This window comes from Heterodontus francisci, chromosome 5 (genome assembly GCF_036365525.1).
Source record: "Heterodontus francisci isolate sHetFra1 chromosome 5, sHetFra1.hap1, whole genome shotgun sequence".
Lineage (NCBI taxonomy): Eukaryota > Metazoa > Chordata > Chondrichthyes > Heterodontiformes > Heterodontidae > Heterodontus > Heterodontus francisci.
The window spans coordinates 98,591,465-98,606,538 of NC_090375.1; the positions used below are offsets into that span (position 1 = coordinate 98,591,465).

Below are 15,074 nucleotides of genomic sequence, written 5' to 3' on the forward strand. Positions count from 1 at the left end.
TGCAACACGGTATTGTCACTATAATGGAAACTTGGCTTAAAGAGGGTCAAAAATGGCAGCTCAACATCCCTGGACATACAGTGTTCAGGCGGGATAGAGAGGGGGATAAAAAAGGAGGGGGTGTAGCATGATTGGTTAAGGAATCAATAACAGCTTTGAGGAGGGATGATATGCTAAATGAATCATCAAATGAGGCAATATGGGTTGAGCTCAGAAACAAAAAAGGGGCAGCCACACTACTAGGAGTGTACTATAGACCTCTAAATATTGAGAGGGAGATAGAAGAACAAATATGTAGCCAAATTTCTGAGGGTAATAATAGTTGGGGATTTCAACTACCCTAATATTCCATTGGAATACAGCAGGCACAAAATTCTTGAACTGCATTCAAGAGAACTTTTTTAGCCAGCAGGTAACAAGCCCAACGAGAGGGGGTGTAATTCTAGATTTAGTCTTTGGAAATGAAGCTGGGCAAGTGAATGGAGTAGCAGTGGGTGACCATTTTGGAGATAGTGACCATAATACAGCTAGTTTTAGCATAATCATGGAAAAGGACAAAGATAAAACAGGATTAAATGTTCTGATGAAAGGTCACTGATCTGAAACGTTAACTCTGCTTCTCTCTCCACAGATGCTGCCAGACCTGCTGAAAATTTCTAGCGCTTTCTGTTCTTATTTCATATTTTTAACATTCACAGTATTTTGCTTTTATTATTATGTAAAAGTTCTAAATTGGGAGAAGGCAAATTTTATGAAGCTGAGAGGTGATCTGGCGAAAGTGGACTGGATACAGCTACTTGAAGGAAAATCAGTGGCAAGCCAGTGGGAGGCATTCAAAAGCGGGATTCTACAGGCACAATGTAGACATGTCCCCACAAAGATAAAGGGTGGTACTGCCAAATCTAGACCCCTCTGGTTATCTAGAAACCTACATGGTAAGGTAAAGCAGAAAAAGAAAGCTTATGACAGTCACAAAAAACTGAATAGTTTAGAAAGCCCAGAGGAGTATAGAAAGTACAGGGGTGAAGTAAAAAAGGAAATTTGGGATGCAAAGAGAGGACACGAAAAGTTATTGGCAGGTAAAATCAAGGAAAATCCTAAGATGTTTTATCAGTACATTAACAGCAAGAGGATAACTAAAGAAAGGGTAGGCCCGATCAGAGATGTACAAGGGAACTTATGTGTGGATGCAGCAGATGTGAGTTTTTTGTCTCTATCTTCACAAAGGAGAGGGATGATACAGACATTGTAGTAAAGAGGAGTGTGAAATATTAGATAACATAAGCATAATGAGAGAGGAAGTACTAGAGGGTCTGACACCTTGAAAGTGGATAAACCGCCAGGGCCAGATGGATTGTATCCCAGGTTGTTAAAGGAAGCCAAGGAAGAAATATCGGATGCTCTGCGGATCACCTTCGAATCTTCACTAGCTACAAGCAAGGATTGGAGGTCTGCGAACGTTGTACCATTGTTTAAAAAGGGTGTGACAGATAGGCCAAATAATTATAGGTCGGTCAGTTTGATCTCAGTGGTGGACAAATTATGAGAATCAATTATGAGAGATGGGATAAACTGTCACTTAGAAAGGCACATATTAATCAAGGATAGTTAGCATGGATTTGTTCAGGGAAGGTTGTGTCTTACTAACTTAATTGAATTTTTTGAAGAAGTAACAAGGAGGATGGATGAGGTTAATGCAGTGGATGTGGTCTCCATGGATTGTAGTAAGACATTTGACAAGGTCCCACATGGCAGACTGGTCAGTAAAATAAAAGCCCATGGCATGCGGGGGAATGTGGCAAGTTGGATCCAAAATTGGCTCAGTGACAGGAAACAAAGGGTAGTAGTCGACGGATGTTTTTGCAAATGGAAAGTGGTTTCCAGTGGCGTTCCACAGGGCTCAGTGTTGGGTCCCTTGCTGTTTGTGGTATGTATTAACGATTTGCACTTAAATGTGGGAGGTATGATTGGAAAATGTGCTGATGACACAAAAATTGGCTGTAAAGTTGATAGTGAAGAGGATAGCTGTAGACTCCAGAATGATAGCAATGGTTTGGCTGAGTGGGCGGAAAAGTGGCAAAAGGAATTCAATCCAGAGAAGTGTGAGGTAATGCATTTGCGCAGGGCAAACAAAGCAAGAGAATACACAATAAACGGGAGGATATTGAAAGGGGTAGAAGAAGTGAGAGACCTTGGAGTGCATGTCCACAGGACCCTGAAGGTGGCAGGACAGGTAGATAAAATGGTGAAGAAGGCATATGGAATGCTTTCCTTTATTGGCTGCGGTTTAGAATACAAAAGCAGGGATATAATGCTGGAACTGTATAAAATGCTGGTTCGGCCACAGCTGGAGTACTGCGTAGAGTTCTGGTCACCACATTACAGGAAGGACATAATTGCTCTGGAGAGAGTACAGAGGAGATTTACAAGAATGTTGCCAGGGCTTGAAAGTTGCAGCTATGAGGAAAGATTGGATAGGCTAGGGTTGTTTTCCTTAGAACAGAGGAGACTGAGGGGTGACTTAATTGAGGTGTACAAAATTATGAGGGGCCTAGATAGAGTAAACAGGAAAGAACTGTTTCCCCTAGCAGAGAGGTCAATTACCAGGGGCACAGATGTAAGGTGATTGGTAGAAGGATTAGAGGGAACATGAGGAAGAAATTTTTCACCCAGAGAGTGGTGGGTGTCTGAAATTCACTGCCCGGATCGGTGGTGAAGGCAGAAACCCTCAACTCATTTAAAAGGTACTTGAACAGGAACCTGAAGTGCTGTAACCTGCAAGGCTATGGACCAAGTGCTGGAAGATGGGATTACATTGGGCGGCTAGTTTTTTCGGCCGGCGCTGACATGATGGGCTCAATGGCCTCCTTCTGTGACGTAACTTTTCTATGGTTCTCTGGCTGCAGAGGGATGTAGACAGGTTGGGTGAGTGGACAAGAACATGGAAGATGGAATAAAATGGGCGAAATGTGAAGATATCCACTTTGGCAGGGAAAATAAAAAAGTAGAATATTTTTTGAATGCTGAAAGACCTGGAAATGTTTGCATTCTGAGGGACCTGGGTGTACTTGTACATGAATCACGGAAAGTTAATATGCAGATACAACTAGCAATTAGGAAGGCAAATGGTATTTTAACTTTTGTTACAAAGGGATTAGAGTATAAGAATAAAGAAGCCTCACTAAACGTGTATGGGCATTGGTGAGGCCACACCTGAAGTACTGTGTGCAGTTTTGGTCTCCTTATCTAAGGAAGGACACATTTGCCCTAAAGGGAATCGAACAGAGGTTCACTGGACTGGTTCCTAGAATAAGGGGATTGTCCTATGAGGAGAGATTGATTAGACTAGGTCTATATTCACTGGAGTTTAGAAGAATGTTCTAATTGAAACTCACAAAATGCTTAAGAGGCTTGACAGGGTGTAACCTGAGAAAATGTTTCTCCTGGCTGGGGAATATAGAATATGAGGTCACAGTTTCAGAATAAGGGGTCGACCATTTAGGACTGAGATGAGGAGAAATTTCTCCACTCAGAGGGTTATAAATCTTTGGAATTCGCTATCCCAGAGAGCTGTGGATGCTCAATAATTGAATTCAAGACAGAGGCTGATAGATTTTTGGGTACTAAGGGAATTAAGGGATATGAGGATAGTGCGGAAAGGCCAAGTTCAGGTAAAAGATCAGCCATGATCTTGTTGAATGGTGGAGCAGGCTCAAAGGGCCAAATGGTCTCCTCCAGTTCCTTATTTTTATGGTTGTATGTTTTTATGCTGCTGACTTTAGTCTTGTATCCTTTAATTTATCATACTGTAGTAGCAAATACATCTTTTCAGATGTATTCATGTAAATTTATGAATTATGTATGTGATACAGAATTCAATTTTGCAATCCATTGCTTCACAAATGCTAAAGATTTCCCAATAATGAATTTTATTGATCTTGCACATGTTAAGAATATTTCTGATACCAATAATAGTACAATATTCTATTTACTTTAGGGGTGCTTCAATCATGCCTTCTGAATAATGGTGCACTGACACAGTCTGTTAGTGCTCCAACATTCTCAGTCAGGCACTGTATCATTACCAATGTCCACAATTCTCAAATGGAGCCCAAGCACAGTACCAAGCAAAAGTTTTGAGGTCGTGCAAAGTGGAACCTATGGAGGAATGTGTGTACTTTGGCACTGCTTCATGATCCTTACTTCAATAATCCATCAAGATTTCCTTTGAAAAATCCAACTGTTGCCAATGCTGGAGTAATAAGGTATACCTTTATATTTGCAACTCTTCACACAGAAAGCTCCTAACCTAAGGCCTGTTCACAGAATGAGACGGTGAACAGAAATCAGGTGAAAGCTGTCATGAGTTCACCTCTGTGCTACTCTTGGCCATCTTCTAATGGCCAGATCAAGTGCAGCATTGGCAAAGGTTTGGGAACAAGCCACCCAGCCACTATCTTAGTCAGTGAGTGTGTAGCATGGGGAAATCTAAAACAACTAAAAAAAAATCTTGATAAGAAAAAGACAAGACAAAACAATTATTTGGAATATGTCTCATGTAGGTCATAGATAGAAACATAGAATCATAGAAAGTTTATGGCGCAGAAAGAGGCCACTTGGCCCATCGTGTCTGCGTCAGCCAAAAAAAAGCCACCCAGCTTAATCCCATTTTCCAGCATTTGCTCCATAGCCCTGTGGGCTACGACGCTTCAGGTACACATCCAGGCACCTTTTAAATGAGATGAGGTTTTCCGCCTCTACCAGCCTTTCAGTCAGTGAGTTCCAGACCCCCACCACACTCTGGGTGAGAAAGGTTTTCCTCATCTCCCATCTAATTCTTCTACCAATCACTTTAAATCTATGGCCCCTAGTCACTGACCTGTCTGCTAAGGTAAATAGGCCCTTCCCATTCACTCTATCCAGGCCCCTCACAATTTTGTACATCGCAGTCAAATCTCCCCTCCAGCCTCCTCTGATGCAAGGAGATCAAGCCCAGGCTATCCAATCTTTTCTCATAACTGCATTTTTCCAGTCCTGGCAACATCCTCGTAAATCTCCTCTGTACCCTCTCTAGTGCAATTACATCCTTTCTGTGATGAGGTGACCAGAATTGCACACAGTACTCAAGTTGTGGCCTAACTAATATTTTGTGCAGTTCCAGCACAGCCTCCCTACTCTTATGCCTCAGCTAATAAAGGAAAGGATTCCATATGCCTTCTTAACCACCTTATTGACCTGTCCTGCTACCTTCAGGGATCTGTGGACATACACTCCAAGGTCCCTCACTTCCTCTACACCTCTCAGTATCCTCCCCTTTATTGTGTAGTCCTTTGCCTTGTTTGACCTCTCCAAATGCATCAACTCAGACTTCTCTGGGTTAAATTCCATTTGCCACTTTTCTGCCCACATGATCAGTCCATTGATATCTTTCTGCAGTACAGAGCTATCCTCCTTGCTATCTACCACACGGCCAATTTTGTGTCGCCAGCAAATTTCTTGATCATGCCCCCTACATTTATGTCCAAATCGTTAATATATACCACAAAAAGCAGGGGATGTAGTACTGAACCCTGTGGAACCCCACTGGAAACAGCCCTCCAATCTCAAAAACACCCGTCAATAATTACCCTTTTTTTCCTGCCACTGAGGCAATTTTGGATCCAGTTTGCTGGTGAGAAGGGGTTGAAGGGCAAATGTGAAGAGGTCGGGGGAAAGTTTGGGTTGTGACTGAACTAGATTTTATTCATATCAGCCAATTAAAAAACATTGTCGGGATGGGGAAAGACCTCCAGCTTTTAATGTTTTTTTTTAATAAAATGACCAGTGTTAAACCTTTAAAAATGTAAATCTATGCTAAAAGCTTGAAGCACTTTAAAAATGGCTTTGGCGCCTGTGCGGTGGCACCGGACGCCATTGCCAGGGATGGATCGGCCGCCCCTCTACATCATTAGGGGTGGCCGCTCCACCCCCTCCATTTAAATGAGCCCCGCGTGAAATATCAAGGGTGCTCAGCAGCGGCGCTTCCATGTCTGAAGGCCGCCAAGTTCAAAGCGCGCTGCCGCGAAGTGTGACGCACCAATAAAATTCAGCCCAAGCTTTCCTTTTCTGCCTTATCATACCCTTTAAGCTCATCGACATCCATGGGGCTCCAGATTTGGCCGTCCCACCATTTTTCTTTACGGGACCATGTTTACTCTCAACCCTTTGAATCTCCCCTTTGAATGCCTACCACTGTTCTGACACTGATTTACCTACAAGTAGCTGTTTCCAGTCCACTTTGCTCAATCACTTCTCAGCTTAGTAAAATTGGCCTTACCCCAATTTAGAACTTTAATTCCTGTTCTATCTCTGTCCTTTTCCATAATAATGTTAAAACTAGCTGAATTATGATCACTACCACCAAAATTCTCTCCCACTGCCACTCCTTCCACCTGCCCATCTTCATTACCTAAAATCAAGTTCAGTATCGTGCCCTCTCTTGTTGGACTTGCTGCATACTGGCCAAAAAAGTTCTCCTGAATGCACCTTAAGAATTCTGTTCCCTCCATTCCTTTCAAACTAACATTATTCCAGTTAACATTGGGGTAGTTAAAATCTCCTACCATCACTGCCCTATTTTCTTTGCACTTCTCAAAGATTTGCCTAGATGTTTGCTCTTCTGTCTCCCACTGACTGTTCGGGTATCTATAGTACACTCCCAGTAGTGTGACTGCCCCTTTTTTGTTCCTAAACTCAACTGATGATCCTTATAACATATCATCCCTCCTCACTGCTGTAATTGCTTCTGTAACCAGAACTGTCACCCCCCCCCCCTTGTTATCCCCCTTTCTATCTTATCTGTAACCAGGAATGTTAAGCTGCCATTCCTGTCCCTCTTTCAGCCATGTTTCTGTAATAGCTATGATATTATATTGCCACCTTTCTATCTGTGCCCTCAGCTTGTCTGCTTTATTTGCTATACTCTTTGCCTTGAAGTATAGACCCTCGAGCACTGCCAAACTCTTTTTTTATTTTCATCCTTTATTTCCTTCATCTTCCATCTCACTCACTAATTTTCTGCCTCCCATTTCCATTTCTGATTTGCCCTGTCTGAGTCTACCCTCAGGTTCCCATCTCCCTGCCAAACTCTTTTAAACCCAGCCCAACAGCACTCACAAACCTCCTGGCAAGGATATTGGACCCGGCGCTATTGAGGTGCAAACCACCCAGCTTGTACAGATCCCACCTCCCCAGAACCGGTCCCAATGTCCCAGGAATCTAACGCACTCCCTGCTGCACCATCTCTCCAGCCACGCATTCATCAGCTCCAACTTTCTATTTCTATGCTCACCAGCACGTGGCACCGGAGAACATGACCTCTGAGGTCCTGCTTTTTAATGACTTACCTAGCTCCCAAAAATCTGCTTTCAGGACCTCCTCCCTCTTTCTACCTATGTAGTTGGTACCAATGTGAACCATGACTTCTGGCTGTTCACCCTCCCCTTAAGAATGTCCTGCAGATGCTCTGTGACATCCTTGACCCTGCCACCAAGGAGGCAACATACCATCCTAATGTTAATTAACTGTTAATTAAATAAGATATAACTTTTATCCTCATTACAGATAGTTATTAAATTGTTGCTCACCAACGAAATTGCTAAAATCAGTTGCATGTATTTCATGTGACATACACACATTAAAAATGCTACTATTATGCCCATCTGCAAACCATATATTTTATAATATTTTCAGGCTTCCAGTGATTTGGAAGGACAATAATTTTAATTTTAATCAACTTTGGCAAATATAAAATTGTTCAAATAATATGATACAATGACAGAAACTGTATACTCCTTCTGACTGTGACCGGACTCAGAATTCTTGTGCACAGCTGCATCTCGATAGTTTTCTTGCAGTATATAAAATGAGGTAAACAAGTAATCACTCACAGTGTGTTCAGGTTCTTCTGCTTTTTAAAGGCTTCTGATGGGATTTCTCTGATCCTGTTAAATCTCAGGTCCCTGCAAGACAATCAGTAAAATTTAGACATTGATCATTATATTGAGCTCATATTGTTAAGCAACATGATTTTAAGTTGCTAGGTACAGTTGCAACACAATAAGGCCACTTTTCTGTCATTGGAACTCCCATTAATACCTGGTTGTGGATATTCTGATGGGGAAGAAATCCTGGTTCCTACTACAGCAGTGCACTGTACACACTTACAGTAGGATGGGGGTAGTGGAAGGAGGTCCAGTCCAGGACCTATTCTGAGATCTCCCACAAATTCTTTCTCCTTTTACACCATGTTTACGCCAACAAAAATAACACTTATATCACTGAGCATCCAGGGCTCCCACATGAATAAAATTAAAAAGCCACAAAGAAATTTCTTGTTTCTATATTAAGGCCTTTGTAGACTATTTCTGTTATAGGTGTATTTGGCAAGTTACTTTTGGGGGGTGGCCCTCCTCCTCCCAGACAGCCATTCCACCACTGCAACCTAGACAGGCAAGTCTTCCAGATGCACCCTTAGTACTATGAGTGGCTGCTATTCCCATTCAAATTAAAGGATCTCCCCTGATGCCAGCAGCCTTGGGAAAGGTCAACGGTGAATGCATGTACACAAGGATGCACTTGTCCATGGATTTGCACCTCCAAAGCATTTGCTTCTGCTGCTAAAGTGCAGATGTGTGTCCTTTCAAGAATATGTCCAGGTCAGTTACGGGTGAGGCTGCAGATCAGAACCATTTTTAGAAAAATCAGTTTAAAAACTGGAGACATTCTGGCTGTGGTATTAAGCAAAAACATAGGTAGTGAGCCCTGACGGATTTTGCGACTGTTAAGATGAATGGATGGAAAATCCAGCAGAGCTTACTGGTCTTGCTTCTGAGCTCCCGATATGTGTTTCTGGCAGACAAATTTGTGTGCCAGGATTGTGAGTTCATAAAATGTACCTTGTGGTATCATGAGTAAAGTCAGATATCAATATTGTGAATGGAAAGCTAACTTATGAACAAAGCCACAAAATAAAAAGATTTACAACACAGAATTCATTCAAAATTAAAGAGCATGAAGTGTGGAATATGGATTAAGAATGAATGTGAAGAAGACCAAAACAATGGTGATAAGCAGAGACCGAACCCTGAAATTGAAAATGGAAGTAAATCGACAAGTCCTACAACAAGTGAAAAGGTTTACATACCTTGGGCAGATTATCACTGACAATGGGAGATGTGATTGTGAGATCCGAAAGAGAATTGAGATAGCCAAGACCAGCTTTGTCAGAATGAAGGACATGTTAACATCAAAGAAACTGAACCTGAATCTTAGGAAAAGAATGCTGAGGTGCTACATTTTGTCATTTATGCCAAATGCCTTGGGGTGGCACAGTGGTTAGCACTGCAGCCTCACAGCTCCAGTAATCTGGGTTCGGTTCTGGGTACTGCCTGTGCAGAGTTTGCAAGTTCTCCCTGTGACTGCATGGGTTTCTGCTGGGTGCTCCAGTTTCCTCCCACAGCCAAAGACTTGCAGGTTGATGGGTAAATTGGCCATTGTAAATTGCCCCTAGTGTAGGTACGTGGCAGGAGAATTGAGGGAAGGTGGGGATGTGGTAGGAAATATGGGATTAATATAAATGGGTGGTTGATTGTCAGCACAGACTCGGTGGGCCAAAGGGCCTGTTTCAGTGCTGTATCTCTCTATGACTATGATTATAGACAACAAACAAAGAGACTATTGATAAGCTGAATGCATTTGAGATGTGGGCATATAGGAAGATGTTCCACATATCCTACACAGACAGAAAGACGAATGAGGAAGTGCTGGAAATGGCTGGAGAAAAGAGGAAATTAGTGCATAACATCAAAGTCAGAAAGATACAATGTTTCAGACACATCATTAGAGCAGAAGGTAGACAAAGACAAGTATTGGAAGGAAAGATTGACAGAAAAAATAGGAGAGGGAAGCAGAGGAGAAAATGGATGATGGATATAATGAACTGGATGCTTTTGACCTATGTGGAATGTGTAAGGGCAGCACAGGACAGACAGAGGTGGAGATCCATGGTAGTCAACCTTCTGTGAAGAAGATGACACCAACAAATGAACAAAACAGCATGAATTAGGAGTTATATTTCAGTGTACTTGTAAACAATTGCATCAAGCATTTTTCACCAGAAGACAAACTATGCAATGGATTTTAGAGGAGAAAATAGCTACGAAAAAGAACCATTAATTCTAGGTCTTTACTCATTGTTAATTCCCATGAATCTAAATCTTGTTGAAAAATGCATTAATATTTACAGTGCATCCCCAAGGAGTCCTTTATATCCTGTATTTTATTCTGTGAAGCGTGATGAAATGTTACCCAAGAGAATGTCCAATGATAATAATTGCAGCATGATCCATATTTACAGACTGGTTACAGAATATTTTTGGCTATTTGATCCTGGAAATTATACTGCCTTGAAATAAATGAGTTCACACCTCCATTAAAATTGTTGGCTGTAGAATTTGATACAAATGTGTTAGTTCCAGGAGTTGGTCTCTTTTGAGTACTTGCTGTGCTTTAGTTGCTTGGCTTAGGTCACCTCATGTGCCCACGCCACAATTTGCCAAGTGTTTTGCAGCATATACAGGGCTTTGCATAGGAGCACAGCAAGCACAGACATTTTTAACTGAAGCAGTTTTCTTTGCAAAGACAAATTTCACTGATAGTACCGATAGAGTTTATATATTTTTATATAAATGACTTGCATGAAGGGACCAAAAGTGTGGTTGCTAAATTTGCTGATAACACAAAGATAGGTAGGAAAGTAGGTTGTGAAGAGGACATAAGGAGGCTTCAAAGGAATATAGATAGGTTAAGTGAGTGGGCAAAGATCTGGCAAATGCAGTGTAAAGTGGGAAAATGTGAAATTGTCCATTTTGGCAGGAAGAATAAAAAAGAAGCATATTATCTAAATGGTGAGAGATTGCAGAACTCTGAGATGCAGAAGGACTTGGGTGTCCTAGTGCATGAATCGCAAAATGCAGGTTCAGCAAGTAATTAGGAAAGCTACTGACTCAGATGAGGGGAGCGATGGTATTGTATCTAAATTTGCAGATGACACACAGATAGGTAGGAAAGTATGTTGTAAAGAGGACATAAGGAAGTTGCAGACCGATATAGATAGGTTGAGTGAGTGGGCAATAATCTGGCAGATGGAGTATAATGTGCGAAAATGTGAAGTTGTTCACTTTGGCAGGAAGAATAAAAAAGCAGAGCATTTCTTAAATGGGGAACGACTGCAGAATTCCGAGTTGCAAAGGGATCTAGGTGTTCTAGTGCATGAATTACAAAAGGCTAGTATGCAGGTCCAGCAAGTAATAAAGAAGGTTAATTGAATGCTATTCTTTGTTACTAGAGGAATTGAAAATAAAAGTAAGGATGTTATGCTTCAGTTATACAGAGCATTTGTGAGACCACATCTCGAATACTGGGTGCAGTTTTGGTCTCCCTATTTAAGGAAGGATGTGAATGCGTTGGAGGCAGTTCAGAGGAGGTTTACTAGATTGATACCTGGAATGAGCAGGTTGTCTTATGAGGAAAGGTTGGACAGATTGGGCTTGTTTTCACTGGAGTTTAGATGAGTGAGGGGAGACTTGATTGAAGTATATAAGATCCTGAACGGTCTTGACAAGGTGGATGTGGAAAGGATGTTTCCTTTTGCGGGTGAGTCCAGAACTAGGGGGCACTGTTTGAAAATTAGGGGTCGTCCTTTTAGGACAGAGATGAGGAGAAATGTTTTCTCTCAGAGGGTTGTGCGACTTTGGAATTCTCTGCCTCAGAGGTTGGTGGAGGTGGGGTCATTGATTATTTTTAAGGCGGAGGTAGATAGATTCTTGTTAGGCAAGGGAATCAAAGATTATCAGGGGTAGATGGAAGTGTGGAATTTGAGACAGTAACAGATCAGCCATGATCTTATTAAATGGCAGAGCAGGCTGACGGGCTGAATGGCCTACTTCTGCTCCGAATTCGTATGGTATGTTATGGTACCATCTACATGATGCACTACAGCAACGCACCAAGGTTCCTTCGACAGCACCTTCCAAACCCGCAACCACTACCACCTAGAAGGACAAGAGCAGCAGATGCATGGGAACACCACCACCTGTAAATTTCCCTCCAAGCCGCACACCATGCTGACTTGGAACTATATTGTTGTTCCTTCACTGTCGCTGAGTCAAAATCCTGGAACTCCCTTCCTAACAGGGTGTACCTACACACCGAGGACTGCAACAGTTCAAGAAGGCAGTTCACCACGAGCTTCTCGAGGGCAATTAGGGATGGGCAATAAATGCAGGCTGAGCCAGCGACGCCCACATCGCAGAAACAAATTTTAAAAAACTTGATTTTCTGACACTGAGGCTTAACTCTACATTCTTCTGGCCTTTCATATTCCAATGGTCTCACAAAGCTCGAAAGGGTGTAATCTAAATCCGTACTGTAAAATCAGCTCTTGTGTCTCTGGGCATTCATTCACAGCTTGATAAACTATGAAATATTGACTGCCAGGAATATTGCACTGGGCACTCTCGTTTTATTGCTGTCACCAAAGAAAAGCCATATTTTTAGGAGATAAAGTTATTCCAACTTCTATACAGCAAGTCAAAGAGCCATCTTAAAGTTCTTAAAGAACATTCTTTAACAGAATGATTGATGTATGCTTTTTTTTTTCACTTCCTGGAAGGGAAATGCCTGACCTCTACTTGGCAACTGCCCACTATGGCAGGATTGAAATCTATAGCTCTCTGTGTAGGCAAACGCAAATGCAGACCTGTGTTCTGTTGCTCCATGTTACAGCCTGTTGCAGCATTCCTAAGAGTAGCCAGTGAACAAGACTTCATTTTTAGCAGTTAACAAACATGCAAGTTCCAAAAGACATTCAGTACTCAGAAAGGTTAATCTGCTCTATTTCATTTCAATGATGTCTGCCAATGGCAAAACACTTGCTTTGGCTGTTTTTTTTATTGCAGTTCACTGCGGTTGTAATTAGTTTACTTTGAACATGTTTTGAAATTATGGCCCTTGACAAAAAGTTATTGAGTAACATTGTTATAATCCACAAGATGTATAATTGTTTCCTGGTGATATTAGTTAAGTTTGCACACGATTAAGCTGACGTTAAAGTGGACTTCATGTTCTAAGTTACTAAATTTTTTTGATATTGGCCATTTAAAACTCATATATGATCATTCTGTAATTATAGAATGGGTTTTATTGTAGCTATTGAAATGCCCACATTCTAAAACTATCTTACCAAACACACCGTTCATTGATACACCTATGTTACATACAGAATATTGGTAAATTCAAGAAAAATGCACAAAATTCTTATGTTATTTATTATACATCAGGCAACTGCTAAAATACTATACAATTTTGCAGGCAATATAATTTATTTTGGTAATATTAGGGAATACTTGTAAAGAATGAGAATTAAATGTATATTTCAGAAAATGACAATTTTTTTATTAATTTATGTTACACTTACACAAATGAAGAACTCACTTTAAAGGCTTTGAAGGAGAACTTGGAAAAGACCTGAAAAGAGGCGCATGGATTATGGTGTGCAATTAACCTGCGCCCATTCATAGCGTTGCAAGCAGCGCATTAAATTTATGCTGCCTGTCCTTATAAATTATTTCTGCATGCAGCCACGCTCCTTGTGCCGTTTATTGACAGCAGGTGGTCCGATAAAGGTAGCCTCTTAAAGGTAAGGTGCATTGGCAAATCCCACCAACCACACATCCATTGTTCAATTCACTGCATCCCCATCACTCATCTGCCAACAATCAGGTGTAAATTGGGACTCAGCCCTAACTTTCATATGTTTTACCTCACCCTCACAGACTTTAGTATTGTTGCAAGCCCACAATTTACAGCTTCCACCCACTGGCAGCTATTCAATTATGACATCCATGTCACCCAAATATATTATTTTCATTCATGGGATGTGGGTGTCGCTGGCTAGGCCAGCATTTATTGTCCATCCCTAATTGCCCTTGAGAAGTTGATGGTGAGCTGCCTTCTTGAACTGCTGCAGTCCATGTGAGGTAGGTACACCCACAGTTCTGTTAGGAAGGGAATTCCAGGATTTTGACCCAGTGACAGTGAAGGAACGGCGATATACTTCCAAGTCAGGATTGTGTGTGACTTGGAGGGGAACTTGCAGGTGGTGGTGTTCCCATGCATTTGCTGCCCTTGTCCTTCTAGTTGGTGGAGGTTGCGGGTTTGGAAGGTGCTGTCTAAGGAGCCTTGGTGCGTTGCTGCAGTGCATCTTGTAGATGGTATATACTGCTGCCACTGTGTGCCGGTGGTGGAGCGAGTGAATGTTTGTAGATGGGGTGCCAATCAAGCGGGCTGCTTCATCCTGGATGGTGTCGAGCTTTTTGAGGGTCGTTGGAACTGCACCCATCCAGGCAAGTGGACAGTATTCCATCACACTGCTGACTTGAGCCTTGTAGACGGTGGACAGGGTTTGGGGAGTCAGGAGATGAGTTACTCGCTGTAGGATTCCTAGCCTCTGACCTGCTCTTGTAGCCACGGTATTTATATGGCTACTCCAGTTCAGTTTCTGATCAATGGTAGCCCCTCGGATGTTGATAGTGGGGGATTCAGCAATGGTAATGCCATTGAATGTCAAGGGGAGATGCTTCGATTCTCTCTTGTTGGAGATAGTCATTGCCTGGCACTTGTGTGGCATGAATGTTACTTGCCATTTATCAGCCCAAGCCTGGATATTGTCCAGGTCTTGCTGCATTTCTAGACGGACTGCTTCAGTATCTGAGGAGTTGCGAATGGTGCTGAACATTGTGCAATCATCAGCGAATATTCCCACTTCTGACCTTACGATTGAAGGAAGGTAATTGATGAAGCAGCTGAAGATGGTTGAGCCTAGGACACTACCCTGAGGAACTCCTGCAGTGATGTCCTGGAGCTGAGACGATTGACCTCCAACAACCACAACCATCTTCCTTTGCGTGAAATATGTTGCATGACACACACTGATGCACTTTCCTCTTTCTTGCAGGATATGATCTTGCATAACA

General features: G+C 42.0%; 1 protein-coding gene across 1 annotated transcript in view; it reads right to left on the bottom strand.

Annotated features, from left to right (window-relative positions):
* LOC137369572 (peroxidasin homolog) overlaps positions 1-15,074 on the bottom strand; it is a 705,658-nt gene that overhangs the window by 501,397 nt on the left and 189,187 nt on the right. The window contains exon 2 of the mRNA XM_068030861.1: positions 7,929-8,000. Coding sequence (XP_067886962.1) covers positions 7,929-8,000 — 72 coding nt within the window. The remainder of the gene's footprint in view (positions 1-7,928; positions 8,001-15,074) is intronic.